The sequence below is a fragment of the Melospiza georgiana genome, chromosome 3, assembly GCF_028018845.1.
Source record: "Melospiza georgiana isolate bMelGeo1 chromosome 3, bMelGeo1.pri, whole genome shotgun sequence".
Lineage (NCBI taxonomy): Eukaryota > Metazoa > Chordata > Aves > Passeriformes > Passerellidae > Melospiza > Melospiza georgiana.
The window spans coordinates 16,694,418-16,711,658 of record NC_080432.1 but is presented as its reverse complement, the minus strand read 5'-3'; the positions used below and the strand labels follow the sequence as shown (position 1 = coordinate 16,711,658).

The window sequence follows — 17,241 nt, the reverse complement described above, 5'->3', positions numbered from 1 at the left end:
CGGGACATCCACCCATGCCCGTCGCTCTCCGCCACTTCCGCACGCCGGGAATGCCGAAGAGCCCCGGTGTTCCCAGCTCCCAGCGTTGCCGGGACAGCCCAGTGCCCGTGCTCCTGGGCACTTGGCAGCCCAGGGACCCGCTGCGCCAAGGAAACACCGCAGGCCGTGGGGTTTGCATGTTTTAATGATGGTTTAGAGAGATGCGGATAGATGTGAGCTCACCGCAGAGCCGGGAGCTCAGGCATTCCCAGCCCCACATGCACAGGCTGGCGTGAGAGCAGCCGGGCACACGGTCCCGGGGCTGATCCTCGGCAGTGCCCCGTGTACCCCAAATCCTCTCAGCACCAGGGTTTCCCAAGGGCTGCCACAGCAGACACGGTCATGGAGCACGATTATGAACGGCACAGCGTTGCTCTCCCTGGAGAGAGCTGCGTGTGGAGAACGAGAAATGCTGGGAGCAGGGACATGCAAGCAGTCCTGAAGGGCACTGGTCACAGTCACCTGGATGAAATCGGCGATTAAGCCTTTCTTAGACTTCTCCGGCGTTCTCCATGGACTGTGGGATTTCAGCAGAAGCACAACATGACTAACTCGTATGGAACAAGCCACATGGGAGTTACCTGAAACCCAGAGTCCAGTGGGACCAGACCCTGCTGGACAACGCAGCTGGAACACCTGGGCCAGAAATTCTTCATGGATGACATGAAGGGATACAACTAAGACTAGAGACATTCTGTGGTATGGTAGGTGTCTTCTGGAAACCCAGCAGTATCCTGGGTGAAAGCTCAGGAAAGAGAGTAAGACCTTTTCTATTGACCTTTTAGCTGAAATAAACTAGAAAACATTTATTGTTGTATATTCCTAAAAAAAGAAACAAACAGAAGTCTCACAGGGGCTTGTGAGCATCACTTGCAAGGTGCACCCAAGGCTGCAATGCCCAGGCCTCGGCCACACACACATCCTCTACTCCACCTTGTAGCTATAGGATTTTGGGCAAAACTTTAGGCACTGTGCTCTCTGTCCTTAATCATTTACCTTCTGTGCTTTACTTGGGGGGACACTCTGAGAGAAGGTGGAAAATACACATTTTACTCCAGAGGATGTTGCTTATTCCTGAAAAATTCAGCAAACAGAGGATTCAAGTGTCCCTGAAACACTACCTCCCCCAAGCCCAGCTGGAAAGGCAGGGTATGAATAGCTGCATCATCTGTAGTTGTGGCTCTACCACCAAGCATTATCTAAACTTCCCTTCTGAGGAGAAGGATGGGTCTAGCCCCCAGAATCTGAGCATTTCTTAGCTCATTGTGATGGGGAAAATTTTCTGTTCTTGTCTGCCCTAGTGTTTATGAGAGCTCAGACACATCCTTGATGAGAGCAGTTGCTTTGAGATCTTCCCACTGCTGGACAAAAACCATGCAGTTTTAAAGCTCAGCTAAGCCAACATGAAAATATCAACAGAGATGTGGTGAACTTTGCAATCTGAGTAACAACCCTTAACAGCCTACATTTTACCTTGGTGAGTTACCACCACACTTCACCTGGACTGCAGTGAAATTCTGACACCTCTGTGCTATCAGAAGGTTAGAAAACCCAACCAATCCTTCCCCCAACATCCTTCTCCCTCCTTATCACTCAAGCCCCTTCCTATCAGAATTGCCTGCTGCATGAAGAACTCAGAAATCTCCATCACAAGCAGAGGTGAGTACACCAAAATGCTGGGATCTTCTGAGGAGGGCAGAAATTCCATTGCTGCTTCACTTCCCGTAACACACAGGCAGCTTGTAATCTCCACAGTGCCCTCCTGTTTGTTTGTTTGTTTGCTATGGGGAACAGGAACTGCTTTCTGTCCATGACCATCTCTCCCTGCCAGAGGGATGTGCTGGGCTCACACTGCCAATTCAGACACACTTCACAAGGTGGGACACATGACAGGTTTAGGTCATACTTGAAGCAGATGTTTGCTCTGAAATGCAGAGACCTCAAGGAATCTAACCTCTCCTTCCCCCCAAAGCACCTGATTTCCCAGATGTGTGGCAAACAGGAATGTCTCTCCTGGTCTACAAAACCTCACCCACCTTGCCCCTAGCTAAGATCAAGCTGTGGACTGTGTTCAGGGCAGAAGATTACAGTATTTGTCAAACAGATGAGAATAAAACTGGCTGGAACAAATGGGATTTGGGTAGAAAGATTTCAGGTCCAAACCTCAAGTAAATAATGAAGGGGAAATCTGAGAGAAGAGCCTAAATTCATTGCAGTGCCTCAGAAGAAACTGAGATCAGGTTTCTGCTACTTGAAACACTCAGCACAAAAGTGATGCTCAAAATCCTACAGCCTACTGCTGAGCTCTGAGGGGGTCTCTCTACCTCTTTTAAGCAGAATCCAACTGCCTCAGACTGGGACAATCACTGATCCAAATCTCAATAGGAAAAGGGATAGCTATAAATAAAGAAAATCACCTTCCTTGCTTGGGTTAATTCACCACCTGCAGTTCAGCACCGTTTACCAGCCATTGCCTGGGTGTTCAGCCAACCAGCTTGGAAAATGACCTAAGGAAACTGATTTCTTGGTGTTCCTGGTTTTAGGCACCAGGAGAGCTGGCTCCTTTCTATGTAACAGAGCAGGAACAAAGGAAAGGAGTCACCTATTTGGAGCTGAGCTAAGGCACTAATGATGCAGTAGGTGAGGAAAGGATAAACACAGCAGGAGGAGGACAACTCCATCGTTCTCTCCACTCAATTCCCTTAAAAAACCCAATGTTATCTCTATAGAAAAGGAGGAGCTAATACAGCATTACAGTATCCCTGCTGGGGTTTCATTTTAAGGTTGTTCTGTTGTACTCCCAGAGAGATTTGTTTCAGGTATCAAAGTCACAGGAGCTGTTTCTAAAGTGGATTTTGGTGAATGCAGGCAGAGTTATCTGAGCAGCTCTGGCTCATCACAGCTCTGTGAGGATGCCTGTTTTGTTGTTTTTCCCTGTGGTCTCCCAGAAAATATGAAGCCTGTCTCTATCACTTTTTGGCATGTTACTGAGATAAGCCACCAGAGTGTGCTGACCCGAGGGGTGCAGTCTCTCCCTGTTCACAGAGGTGGCAGCTGTGTCATCGTCACAGCTTGATGAAGATCGAGGATGACTGGCTCATCTTCTGCCCAGTGTCACTGAGGGGGAAAACGCTGGAGATGGCTACATCCACAATTCCTTGGCAGAGCTCTGCATACAGCTTCCTAAGAGATGAGAGAGAGAGAGAGAGAGAATCAGACACCCAAGCCAGGACAAACCAGCAGATGCCTGGCCAATTTTGATGTTTTTATGTAGAAATGCATTTTCCCAGCAAAATCTACAAGATCCTACTCCCATCACAAGGAGTTTCAGGATGGCAAACAGGGGGAGAGCAGTATCTCTTCCACCTCCTCCCTGTTTACACCCACAAATATCTTCTTTTTCCATGGTGGTAATTCCCAGTATTGCTCCCTTTCACAAAGAACCACAAAACCCATTACCTATGTTTACAGTCAGAGGCTCTGGACCCTCAGGCCCCAGACTTGAGTCTCCACAAGATGCAAAGGGGCAGAAAACATCTCAGGGCTCCCTGTACCAAACTTCCAGCTCAGAGAGCTGGGATTTACTGCACCAGACTGTTCACACTGGAATGTGCCCCAGAAGGGCTGCTCTGATGCATTCCTGGTTTGATGAAATGTTGTGCTGGGGTGCAGCTCAGGGGCTCCACAAGACCCTCAGACATGTGGGATGTGTTTCACCATGGCACAGCAGGATTAGGGAGAAGAAAGACAAGGTGTTTGAGCTAACAACAGCTTCATTTTCTGCTGGAGGAAATGCACGTGTAACCTCCCTGAATGTGCTGGCATCTGGCACATATTTAGTCCCAAACCTGCTTTTCCCAGGATTAGCAATGTCTTTACTCCATGTCACTGGGGCTGTGTGACAGTGAGATGTTTTTTTTCAGCTCCTGGGAATGTTATGACTTACAGCAGCCATTTTTTCCTCTTTAAACGGGAGCTGTGTGATACAAGTGCTACAAATAAAAATAACCCTGAACAGAAGTCACAAATAGCCAAAACCTACCTCAGCTGCTTTCAATCTTCCAAGTGCCCAACAAAGCCCTTGCTCTGCTCTTCCAAGAGGCACAAAACAAACAGGGCACTGCTGCAATCCGAATCCACCCAGCAACAGCCAAATTCTACCCTTACAGCAAGACAAGGAGGTGCAAGGCAATAATTGCACCATGATGCACATGGGCAATCCTGGACACAGAAAGCTCCCCAAGCTCTAGCCCTGAAAAAGTTCCTCAACAGGCTGTCTGGTAAGGTTTGACCTGCATTTTTTGTCTACTGTTAGTGATGATCTAACCTAATTTAATCAACACCTAATCTCATAAAGTTCTAATGCAGCGATGTACAGCCTGTTCTGTTTTGCTTGGTTTTTTTTTTTAATATGATACAGATGCTCACTTAGCAAAAATTTCTGGTCTCCTGCAGCTGTCTCAGTCATGTAATACAGCACTTTCTGCTGTGCCTACACAGAAATGTTCATGGCCAGGGCTGTTGGGCTGTTCCAGCCTCCCTGTGGCTGCTGGAAGAAGCTATAACCTGATTTCTGAGATACCAAAAGGGTTAATTCAATTTTTACTGTGCCTGTGAACTCTTAGCAGAGAAACAAGGCATGCAAAATCTGCTTTCCCAGCAAGGATGGCTGGAAGGAGATATCTGGCTCAGGAATGCTGGCACAGCCAAAACAAGGACTTAATCTGGGAACCTGGGGAGGGTTTTTGGTAATGGGCAAATTGCATGAATATAAGCAAGACACTTGTAAAATCACATGGACACATAAAGTCAGGAGTTATCCCCCGTGTGATTTGAATTAATGATGCTCTTAACACTAAATTGGTGTTGAGTCTTTATTCCTTAGGTTTTCAGGGATTTGGTAACATCTGCAGCATCCACAGTGGGCTCTGTGGTCCTGCTGCCTGCAAATTGAGTCACTCACTTCCAGCTGCTGCCCTTAATGCTCCTCATTTAACATGTGCTCACATAATGAGCAGCCACCAGTGGTGCCACAACAGAGACTGAGAAACAATCTGACTCCCAAAACATTAAATCTGCAAACATAACTTCAACCCAAGTGCAATAAAAATGACCCAAGTGATATTCAAACCCATTTGTTCAAAAACCCAGGTTAATGCCTCATCCCACGTGGGAAAGAAGCTGGGGGATACCAAACACAGAGAGAAGAGTAATGAACCCAAACTGACTGGCACTTGGGAGTCCAGTGTTAGCCTGGAAAACTCCCTCACCATTCATTTTCTTTCACCTTTTTCACTCGGAGCTGGGACACAGCCATGTTTTGGGTGAGGCATGTGAATGGTGGCATCACAAGGGTGTTCCAGAAACTGATTTACTCACTGGGCACATGCTGGGGCCCCATTGACTTCTATCAGCCAGACCTTCAGCTCCTCATCCACCATGAAGTCAAAGCCAAAGAGCTGGAAGCTCTGGTAGTGAAGATGCTTCGTGCTGATTGCAGGCTCTATACACATAAGGCAGCTTCTGTGAAGGGAGAAACAGGAATTCAGGATTAAGGCTGGTGTGGACAGGTTAAGTAGGAGGGGTTGTCCTGGAACTCTCCCAAATTACAAGTTATGTCCAACACATGCCATAGTAACCAGGTCCATGCAAGTGAAAATCCATGTGGGGACACCCCTGAGTTAACTCACAAAGAGCTGGAGAGCATCCTCCCTCACCACTGGGTCAGGCAAGCTGGAAAACATGATGTGCAATGCCACCAAGGGCTGCAGCAGATCCCCAGGAACTGCCACTGGATGCTCATTTGCCTTCAAGTCCCTCAAAGATTACACCACATCTTTTTTAGTGCAATTAACAGCAGTGGGGCACTGGCAAAGCAAATCCCTTCATGAAGGACTGCTTTGTCAAACCTGGATTCTGTGCAGCACCAAGATCTCTCTCCAGGCACTTTCTCTGCTCAGGAAGGAAGTGGCTCTTGTGGACTGAGGAAGATGACCCACGCAACAGCCATGTGCTGTGCTGGCTGATGGTAGGGGAAGCATCCAGAGTCTGCACACTTGAGTTCACCTTCACCTTCCCTCTATCACCTTTATGCCTTTCTTAATCTCAGCCTCTCCAGCCCTGGCTCTCTTCCCTTTTCACTCTATCCTTCTCCAGCCACAGCTCGCAAATCACAGAGATGTGGACACACACCACTGAGGCAACAGCACTTATGGTGGTACCTTCTCACTGAGCAGTGACATGGGGCTATTTATGGCCTTATCCTAAATTTCTGCAATTGAAACCCTTTCCTTCTTGCTCTATGTCCATACTCCCTGTCCCTGAAGGGTTTTGCCCACTTCAGCAGCAGGCAGCTGGCTACCTTATGATGTGTTTGATTTGCAGTAAGATGCTGTTCTCAAGCGTTGTGTTCAGGGCATCCATCAGATACTGGTTGAACTCCTCGAAGAACATTTCGTTCCCTTCCTCATAGCGCCCGTAGTTTTTGGAATATTCCTTCTGGATGCAGTGATTGGTCAAGTGGCAGGTTTTGTCCTGGAAGTTAGCACTGTTATATGGTTCTGAAGAGGTCCGCAGGACACCCTCTCTGTAGAGGTAGATATTATATTGATGATCCACAAGAACCCAGCTCCTGGGGGAACAAACAGGAGGACAAATTCTACTCTCAGTGGCTCCCAAAGAAACAGCATGAACAAGAAAACTGCTGTTACAAAGGCAGGAGAGGTTACCTGATGTCAAACTTGCGATGCCCTGGCTCTAAAAGTAGAGGATTCTCCAGGTACTTCTGAATCACGTGCACTTGTCCCTGCTCATCGATGAAGTCCAGGAGCTCTGAAGCCTCTGAAGAAATCAGGATCCCTTCCCCTGGCACAGAAAGTTGAAGACAAAATTAGGCAGAGGATCCTTCTACCTTTGTTGGAGCTTTTTCAGGCCCCCAGTGGCTCATTAGCCCAAAAAGCAACTCGCAGGAACCCGTGGCCCCAGGGTCAGCAATTGCACAGCCACTCCATGGGAATGAATCTGTGGAGGGATCTCTCCCTTGCCACCCCCAGAAACCAGCCCTGCTGCAAATGGGAACCAAGGGCACCTGACAGGGCACAGCCTGCCCAGGGAATGTCTGCAGGGGGGTGGCTGCTGAGGTGTGAGGAGATGCACAGCTAACAGGGACCTGGGCAGGCAGTGAGGCAGCTGCTTGGCTTGGGGGCATTCTGGTTTCTTTTATGTCTTTTTTTTCTTCCTATCTAGGCTTGGCAGGGGGAGGACGATGTGGTGGTGGTTGTATTTGGCACTTGGCAAATTTGGTTTTGTTTTTCCCTGGTTTTCAGCAGTTTAGAGAGAACAGGGAGTTTGGCACATTATCTATAAAGATTTTTGCCCTTCTTTTTTATTTGGGGAGGGAGATTTGTGGGGTTTTTTATCCCAGACTCAAGACCTTCTTTCCCTGTCTGGCTTCTCTGGCTGCCAGAGGCAGTCACACATGCACACTTGTGCAGCACTGCCCTGCTCACTGAATTCACTTAAGTTATTATTAAAATCATTGCTGAATAAGGAAAAGCACCATTTTAAATTGCTCATCCATGTACTCAGTGTTCCAGCTGTGGAAGCTCTTCATTAAAAAAATGAACTGTGCCATTTAAACACTCCTACATTTTGGCTGAAGTTGTCACTGTTCATCTCTTGCAAGAGTCCAAATAGCAAACTTCTGTTGCAGAGCACTGAAGAGAGCCCATTTTCCTTCTGGGATTTCATAAAGGAAGAGCCTGGTGCCAGGAGGGATAAGCCAGCTCAGGTAAAGTTATCAAACCCTCCTCTGGCACTATGCCCATTCTTGAGGTATTAAGTTTTCTGGACTAAACCTGATTACTTAGTCTTAATTTTGTGCTGAGTCTTTTTGAGGAAATACTGTGCAAAAAAAAACCCCACTCTTCAAGGGGGCATCAGAGGGGTAACAGAGGTTTGAAGCACAGGCAGGGTTTGACAGGATCATCCAACAAAAAATGCTCCTAGCTGTGATTTCTGTGATTGCTGTCAGCACAGCCCTGCAGGTACTCCCACTGCTGCATCCTCTGCTCAGCTTTCCAGCTCTACTGTCCTCTCATTCATCCCAGCACCCTCCACTGAAAGGAAGCCTGAAATTAAAGTATCTTTCTCACCCATGATTTATGCAGAGGGCAAGATTTTTTAGTCTCCTGATCACAGCAGAGCAAGGCAGAACCTTGCACTGGCACAACTTCAGGCTGTGCACTGGGGAAAGGAGGGGAACAACATCCCAGAGCCAGCAAAGCTGCTGCAGTGGGGAGATCAGCAGGCACCTGCTCCACATGGACAGATGGCAAACCCAGGGGAGGGTCAGGGCAGCCACCCAGTGAGGCAGCAAAGCAGCTTATGTGGGGCAGCTGGCAAAGAAAACACCAAAACCTCCAGCGACAGCTGCCAACCCTTCAAATGTTTGACTCAGGGAATCCTAAACCTTGAATTTTCCTGTTATTGATGGATGACTAAACTGTTGTTAGACCTGTCCCAAGACAAGGGCTGTGCCTGAGCTGTATCTTTCTTGGTTATTAGCATGAACAAGCTTTCTTCTTCATCAGAAGTAATCCCCAGACGTATAAAACTTCCCTCTAGAAGATTACCATGAGACTCTGCTTTCCACTTTAATTTGCAGCAGCACAGTGATGAATACAAAAGGCTACTCTGCTTTAGTGCAGAAAAGATGGGATCACATGTGCATGAAGTATCTGAAGAGCCTGAACCTGCTCAGCCTGCAGCAGACCACAGCAACTGCCTTTCCAAATGCCCAGATGGATTTTTCTGCCAGTTTACCCCACAGAAACACATTCTTGCACTGGCATAACAAAAGGACTCATCTTTCATTCCTGATGAAAACAAGGATACTCTTCCAATTCTTCTTGGTGACACAGCCCAGAGAGCAGGACAGAGAAGGAAGCTGGTGTAAAGGACAGTTTTATGGTGCAGCCAGCTCTGGCTTTCACATTCTCTTTTCTGCAAGGCTGCATGCAAAGTGATTCTGCAAAGATGAGTAATGGGCTTGTTCTCTCTGAAAAGACCAGGTCCCTCCTCAGGCTGGGCTCTGCTGCACACACAGCAAGGTAAGTTTTTAAACATAGCCATTCTAACAAAAAAAAGTGCCCACGATAAGACCATAACTGACAGAGAGCACACAGTCACCAAAGCCCTGCATTTAGAGCTGTGTCCAGCCACCTCACAGCTCCTTATTTCTGCAGAGTGAGTGATGGAATGACCCTGGAACAAGGAAGGACACATTATCACTGGGGTATCTGTTTGTCCTACTCAGATTAAATGGACAGACAGACACTGCATTGATTGTCTGTGCTCTGGTACCTTCCCCTGAGGCCTGGGTACAACTGTGACGCACTGAGCTCGTGGCTGCTCATTGTGACCACAGGCAGGCCACTGGCACCAGGCATGTGAGTCTGGCTGAAAGACAAGCAGGATTTGCACCCAGGAGAAGGCAAGTTAAGCTGCAGCATGGGAAGCTGGGCTCCCTGCCCCTGAAGGCTACTGTCCTGCCTGCTGACTGCCTCCCTGTATCCTGTTCTGCTCCCTCTAAACTGCTCTCCACATTCCCCCCACTTGCTGGTCCCTGCTGTGCTGCAGACATCTTTTATGGAAAATCCTTTCCTTAAGATATTTCCTCCTGAGAAGCTGAGAGGCCTCAGGAACAAAATGTAAACAATGGTTATCTGCTGCTGTGGAATGCAACAGGTGGATCTTTGCTAGGCCCATCTCAGACGTTTGTAATTAATGGCCAATCACAGCCCAGCTGGCTCGGACAGAGAGCTGAGCCACAAACCTTTGTTATCATTCTTTGCTATTCTATTCTTAGCTGGCCTTCTGATGAAACCTTTTCTTCTATTTTTTTAGTACAGTTTTAATGTTATATATATAAAATAAAATAATAAATCAAGCCTTCTGAAACATGGAGTCAGATCCTCATCTCTTCCCTCATCTAAGAACCCCTGTGAACATGGTCACACTGCTGCCTTCTCCCCACAGCACATTCCCACATTTTGAGGTGCATGTTCATGTCCTAGGCAGCACATGCACACCACCCTGCCTGCCTGGCATGGCCAGTGGAACCCTTCAGACACATCAGCTCAGCCAAACCCTGTGACCCTACAGATCATGCAAAAAGAGTGAGGAATGATGAGGAACAGCTCCTGGTGCTGGAGAACGAACCTTTGGCACCAGCAGAGGACTTGGCTATCCACACGTTGCCCTCGTTGCCCTCGCGGCGCCGGTTGTAGGCGGCCAGGAACACTTCCCGCTCGTCTGTCCTCGAGTTGTTGATGAGATGGCGAATTCCATTCTGGGCTGGAGCCACCGGGGTCTTCAGGTTTGTTGGGTAAATCACATAGGACTCAGGGAACCACGTGCAGGACTCCGACAGCTCAGGGCTTGTCTTGATGAGCCTGGGTGAACATAGACAGGCTGTTAATGTCCAGAGTGTGCCCACCTGCACGGGGCCTTTCTAATAAAGAAAAATCATCATTAACCGGGCTCTTTTGCTTGATGATGAATGGCAGCTTATGGATAGCCTGTGCTAAATTATCCTGTTTTCCTAAAACCCTTCAAATTAGGGTTTTCTTAAAGATATCATGGCAACCCCAGCCCACAGCAAAGCACTACTCTTTGAAGCAGAACCTGCATGCTTTCATTAAACACTTTACTGATATAATGAAACTAACAGCTGTTAGTTTCCCCATAACTAAAGCTGGTGCTGCATTCCCTGCACAAGGGAACGGAGGAGGGATTTTCACTGATATGGCTCAGGGCAGGAAGGATCACAGCTGGAAAAAGGAAAGCCAGAGCAGTCATGCTGTCTGTGCTGGTGTTTAGCCCTTGATCCCATTCCCACTGAGATAGGACCAGGTGTCCCAGCTGTGCATGAAGATCTCTGGGAAGCCACAGAAAGCAAGGGCACAGCTTTCACATGTTTCACATCCCAAGGTGTCTGGAATCCCTCAGGCACATCTCTCTGGAGACAGCAGCAAATTCCTGTTAGCAGAGCTCAGGCCTGTTTTCTTTCCAAGCCAAGGGAGCTGCCTGCCTCTCCAAATGCCTGTGCTTTGCTTAAAGCCAAAAGTGGAGTTCATGAGGTGCTGACTCTCTGTGCATTTGTGCCTCTCTGCTGGGATGGCAGTGAGTCAGTGGCACTTTGGGAGCCCTGAGAAATGTCATTTGTTGTCCTGTGGGTTCCTAGGTAGCTTGATGCATGCTTGACCCTACAGTTAAAAAGGTGCTTTCACCACTCCAGGTAACAGGCTAAAGAGGAATTCATCTGAGGAGTGCTCCAAGTGCTTGTTTAAAAATACTCTGCCACTTTCTGGCAAACACCATCACCACTGCCAGGAAAGGAACTGGGAAGAGGCTCTTTGCAGAGGAAGGAGAGGCCTTGGATCAGCACACCCAGCCTGCAGGGCTGCATTAGTGAGAGGCAGCACAGACTGTAATGGGCAATCAAAGGAGACCAAGAGCTCTGACATAAAGATACAGAGTTTGCACAGGGACAGGGTTATTTACCATGAAAGTTCATCCACATTTCCCCAGGAGAGACTGGCATGGCAGGTCATGCAGAAATAACTCCCAGAGCTCTTCCTGGAGATGTCTCCAAGCATTTGTTTGACCAACAAATCTGATTAGCTAAAGGCACATTAGTGTCTCTTCTCTGTATGGAACAGAGAATAAAAGGAGAAGGTTTTAATTAAATGTCTACAAGGAAAAAGAGCAGATTCGTTTGGGTTTCTTCTTCCCTTTTGATTTGGCTCTAATCTGATTCAATACAGTCCATGGTTTCAAGTAGATGCAACTCAGTGGAAATGGCATTTCCCCTGAGGTTACAGAGAGGCCTTTGTGCACACAAACAGCTCCAGAGAGCAGCCCAGGAGCCTGAAGACAGCACATGCACAGGGCAGCTGCTGTGTGAAATACCCTCCAAACAGGTTCAACACTCAACAAGGGTTAGAAGGGAAGTTTCTGCCAAGCCCATCTGACATTTTAGTGAATTTCTTACTTCACCAGAGATGCTTTACGGCACAGCTTGTCTGCTCCCCTGTAGTAATTCACCAGCTGCACAAGTCCAGGTTCGTGGCCTGAGAAGGGGAAACAGAGGTCAGACAAACTCCAAAGTGAACAAAGGCAAAGCAGCTGCTTGGTGCAAAGGACGTGTGCAGTAGGGGAAGGAAAAGGAGGCTGTTTCCTTGCCCTGCATTACAGAAACAGGTTGTAAACTGGTCCCTGTGGTTTCTTTCATTTAGTTATAAAAAACGATGCAGTTACCCACTTGTTTTTAATCTGACACATCCATCTTGCAAAGGAAAATAATTTTTTCCTAATTCACACTGGGAACTGGCAGGTGCTCTCCATCTGCTGGTGTAAGCTTGTAAGAACCAAGATTTCAGTCACTCTTAAATACAGGTGGAAGATGTAGGGAAACACACCCTGACACAAAGATCACAGCTCAGCAAAGGGCCTTTTTTCTTTGTCATGTACAGCACAACTCCCTCTTGGGCCTGAGACCATAAAACACTGGGGAAAGCTTGGAGTCTTGCTTCTTTCTAGCAGTTTGCAACAATACCTGTTGGATACCTGAGGTGAGGAGGAACCTCTGGGAGTCTCTGCTCCAACCTCTTGTCCAAAGCCTGAGTATCTCCAAAGACAGATACTGACTTTAGGTCCTTGACCCAGGGCTTGGCTGTCAAGCTGTGTCCCCTTGACTATACTGGTGGCCCTTCCTATAGTAACTCCAGATGTTTAAGTCTTCACCTTTTCACAGGACAGAAACACTCCTGCTCAGCTGGAAGCTCCCTGAGAGGGACCAGAATCCAGAAAAAGGATTTAGGGTTTTACTTATCCTCCTTGGTACCTGCCTGGGAAAAAAGGCCTGGAGCAAACATTACCTTAAACACCAGGCAGCTGCAAGATCACAGAGAGGAAATATCTATCTTCAGCCTGAAAGTCACTTCCCTGACCTGGGTCACTTTTATTCACAAATCTTTAAATACAAGATAGCTGAAAACCATCCTGCAGAAAAGATCTGTAGCTTCAGGCACTTCAAGGTGCATCCAGCACAGGCAGGTTTGTTTTTTTGTTTGTTTGTTTTTTTTTTTTTTAACTGAAAAGAAAATAATAAAACCCCTCAAATTTTCTTCTGTTTCCAGTTTATCCTGGGGAGATGGGCTCATGAGCATTGCCATGGAGCAGTGGGCTGCAACATAGACTTGGGTGGCCCGCAAAGAGGGACCACAAGGCAGGAAGGGAAACTTCTGGAGCATGTTGTGAGCTCTGCAGCATGCATTTAGTGGGATTAAAAAGCTGCCAAGGCACTGACCAAAGTGGCAATCGTCTCCTGGCCAGCAGAGCATGGAGCCCAGCATCCCCTGCTACATGAGCCTCTTCCTCCTTTCCATGCCCTCAGCACAAACTCTGCTTTTCCCCTAGATGAGGACACAGCTTAAGGGCACAATCCCCCAGGAATTAGGTTATCAGTGAGAGCTGCAGAGGTCCCTGCAGCTGGGCAGAAGCAGTGGTGCATGCTGAGTCCCCACTTCTCTCCATGATCCAGCTTAGGCCCTGAGTAATGCAAATCCCTACAGTTCCCTGAATTAATGTCTGCTTCCACTGAGTAGAGCCCTTAGGAAAACCAAGCCAGCTTTGATGCAACAGTTGCTCAGGAAGAAGATAGAGCTTTTTGGAAAACGCACCAAAATAACCACGTTATTTTTGGTCTGACTCTACTGATTTCAGGCAACCAGTTTCCTGCTATAGGAGGACGGTTTAAAGATGCCAGTGCCAAAGCACGGCCCCTCTCCATGGGTTATAGACATGGCTTGGCTGTGAGAAATGGTTTGAGTTTTTGTGCATCCCATGCCAACACATGCTGAAGGGCTCAGGGAAGCCCTTTCATCACTCCAGGACACTTTTAGAGGATGGAAGGGATTAGTCAGAGATGGCCACAAGCCCACCACAGCTGGATGTGCTGTGCATGCCCACTCTCAAGGAACTGCATTTGTTCTGCAATGAGGCCTGATGCTCACAGGTCCTCCATGCTGAGCAAGTTAAAGCATGGGTCTGCCTGCTGTGCCTGCTGCAAGCACATGTGAGCATCCTCGCTGCCTGAGCCTCTCCTGGTGTCTCCCTGCCCGCTGCAGACACTGGCAGTGACCAGATGGCACCGCCATGTGATGGGGACTTTCCACTCACCAGTGTGCAGGAGACAAGGGAGAGGTGCTGGAACTGGTGACTTGCAAATTGTTAAGAGCAGCCAGAGATGGGTCTCTGCTGCAAGAAAGGGGCTGCAAGAAAGGGGCTGCAAAGCCATCTTGCACCAGAGCTGCTGGAGTGAGGGGGCTCTGCCTCTTCTGATGTTCATGCAGCCAGAAGCAGTGCTGCAAAACCACCCCAGAAAGACACAAACCAGGGCCAAGATGACAGTGCAGCCCCGCTCCCTGCCACGCCCTGCAACACTGCCAGTGCCTGCCTTGGCTCTCCTGTTCCTGGGCACTCTCCCTCCCTGCTCCCGGGCTCTGCACCATCCAGCAGGGCACAGGGCCAGGGTGGCTGTGCCATGGGGCAGCACCGGCATGGCAGGCAGGGCACAAACCTACACAGAGCCCTGCGCGGTGGCAGGGTGACACTGGGGGTCAGGCAGCAGGGGAAAAGGTGGTGGGGCAGGGCTTGTACAGGGCCCTACACACACAGAGCCTCTGGAATTACCCACACCCTGCTCCAGACAGGGACAGTGCTGTCACCCGCACCGAGCCCTGCAGAGGCACATCCCCACTAGCTCGGCTCTGGAGTGAAGGTTTGAACGTGCCTGGCTTAGCCGTGTTCCTGCTGCCTGAGACAGGAGGCAGAACAGCTCTAAGCCCGATACCACATGAGCTCAGCACCGCAGTGTCCGTGCCCAGCAGCAGGCAGGCGATGACACCGGAGCCACCGCGGCCCCACAAAGGCACCGCCGCTTGTCCGGATCCCCCCGCAGCGGTGCGAGCGGCCCCAAGGGCACCGCGGCAGGGCAAGGAAGGCGCTCCTGGGCTGCACCAGAGGGGGCCGGGATCCCCAGCTCTGCCGCATGTCATGGGGGAATCTCCGGGTGACACTCGTGTCATCCCCCCGCCCTTCCCACGGCTTGACCACCCCACAGGCCTCAAGCCGGGCGGGTGTTTGGGGGGAGCGCGGTGAAATCACTCTCCGGGAGCTTGGGAAAGGATCCTTCGAGCCCCGGCTGGCGGCGGCAGGGCCCGCAGAGAGCCGGCTGCGCGGAGACCCCGCGAGGCCTGAGCTTTGTTTAGGCGCCGGGGCGGCCGCCGAGCCGCGGGGGCAGCGACAGGGACGGGGCGGGAGCGGGGCCGGGGGCACTGCATCCCCAACCGCGGGGGCTCCGAGAGGCTGCGGCGACCCGCGGGGACGCTGCCCTGCGGCGGGGGACACCGGGGACGGGCGAGCACAGCCGCAGCCACGGACCGAGGGGGAGCGGGGAACGCCGGGCGCCGCTGCCGGCGGCGGGGCGGGCGCGGGGAGGAGCCTTACCCAGCCGGCCGAAGGGGAGCCGGTTCCTCTCGCCCAGCATGAGGTTGAAGCGGGGGTTGTCCCTGCGGAGGCGCCGCCACTGCCCGCTGGCCAGCAGCAGCCGGCTCACCTCGGTGTACACGCTGCTGCCCTCGTCCCGCACCACGAAGGTGTACATGGCGGCGGGGCGGGGAGGAAGGGGCTCCCCGCCCTACCCCCGGCGGCTCATGGGGCCCCGCCGCAGCCCAGGCAGGGCCCTGCGCGGCCGCCGCCGCCCGGCCCGGCTCCGCATGGCCGGGGCCGCCGCCCCCGCGCACCGCCCGACAGCCTGCCCAGGCGGGGACTGACCCGGAACCAGAACCGCCCTCCCGAGCCCGATCCTGAGCCCGAGCCGGCTCCGGCTCCTGCTTCTCCCCGCCCCGTTACGCCGTGCAGCCGCCGGGGCGGAGCGTGCGCCCGCTGGGGGCCGGGCCAGCGTCTCCGCGGGGTGACACCGGCCGGCATTTGTCACCGGCCGGGATCTGTCACTGCCCGGGATCTGTCACCGGCCGGGATCTGTCACCGGCCGGGATCTGACACTGCCCGGGATCTGTCACTGCCCTGATCTGACATTGCCCGGGATCTGTCACCGGCCGGGATCTGTCACTGACCGGGATCTGTCACTGCCCTGATCTGACATTGCCCGGGATCTGTCACCGGCCGGGATCTGACACTGCCCGGGATCTGTCACTGCCCTGATCTGACATTGCCCGGGATCTGTCACCGGCCGGGATCTGACACTGCCCGGGATCTGACACCGCCCGGGATCTGTCACTGCCCGGGCTCTGTCACTGCCCGGGCTCTGTCACTGCCCGGGATCTGTCACCGCCCGGGATCTGACACCGCCCGGGATCTGACACTGACCGGGATCTGACACTGCCCGGGCTCTGTCACTGCCCGGGATCTGACATCGGCCCGGTTCTGTCACCGGCCCCGCCGCTCCCCGGTGTGACTCAGCCCCGTGTGTCCCCTGTCACCCAGGCTTGATGCCTGCGGGCTCTGCTGCCCTCCGGTGCTCAGGGCCCCTGGGGGATGCTCACCCCTGAGCCAGGAGATCTCCTCCTTCCTAATCCATTTGGCTCTTCCAATCACTCCTTATCTTCTCCTACATTGCTACCTAATTTGATCCTTCTGCTTATGGAAAGGTCTTCTTGTTTGTAACCATCACTTCTGTCTTTCTCACAAACCTGCAGCAGAGCAAAGATATCTCACAAATTAAAACCTGGAAGTTAGATTTCCTCCCAGAACAGATCAGGTCTGTCTTAACAAACCTATCAATAATGAAAATTATGAGGTTTTGAGTTGGTTAATGTCCTGTTTTTCCTTCAGACACTGTATGAGTAATGACATCAGCATTGCATACATCAGCTGGCATACTCTATAAATCATTATATATTTCCAAGAAATAAGGAACATTTTGCTGAAGGAAACACAGAGAGGACATGACCTGCACATTGCCTTTTCTTTTTTTGACCGCACAAGGTAAGGTGTTAAGTGATTCATGGATGGAAAAAATTAATTTAGAAAATAGCTGCTGTCATAGCAGCTAAAAAAAAATTCTCTAGGCAGCTTATTTCTACTAGGAGGTGCTCTTGAACCTGGGATAGGATG

General features: G+C 50.6%; 1 protein-coding gene across 1 annotated transcript; it reads right to left on the bottom strand.

The window, feature by feature from the left end:
* Nucleotides 1-166: 166 nt before the first annotated feature.
* On the bottom strand, nt 167-15,816 carry TTL (tubulin tyrosine ligase). Its single transcript, XM_058021277.1, has 7 exons — nt 15,613-15,816; nt 12,095-12,173; nt 10,261-10,493; nt 6,768-6,903; nt 6,401-6,670; nt 5,419-5,562; nt 167-3,222 (listed from the first exon to the last, which is right to left on the bottom strand). Exons 1-7 carry the CDS (start codon nt 15,767-15,769, stop codon nt 3,105-3,107), a joined length of 1,137 nt encoding a protein of 378 aa, XP_057877260.1. The 5' UTR covers nt 15,770-15,816; the 3' UTR covers nt 167-3,104.
* Between the last annotated feature and the right edge of the window lie 1,425 nt (nt 15,817-17,241).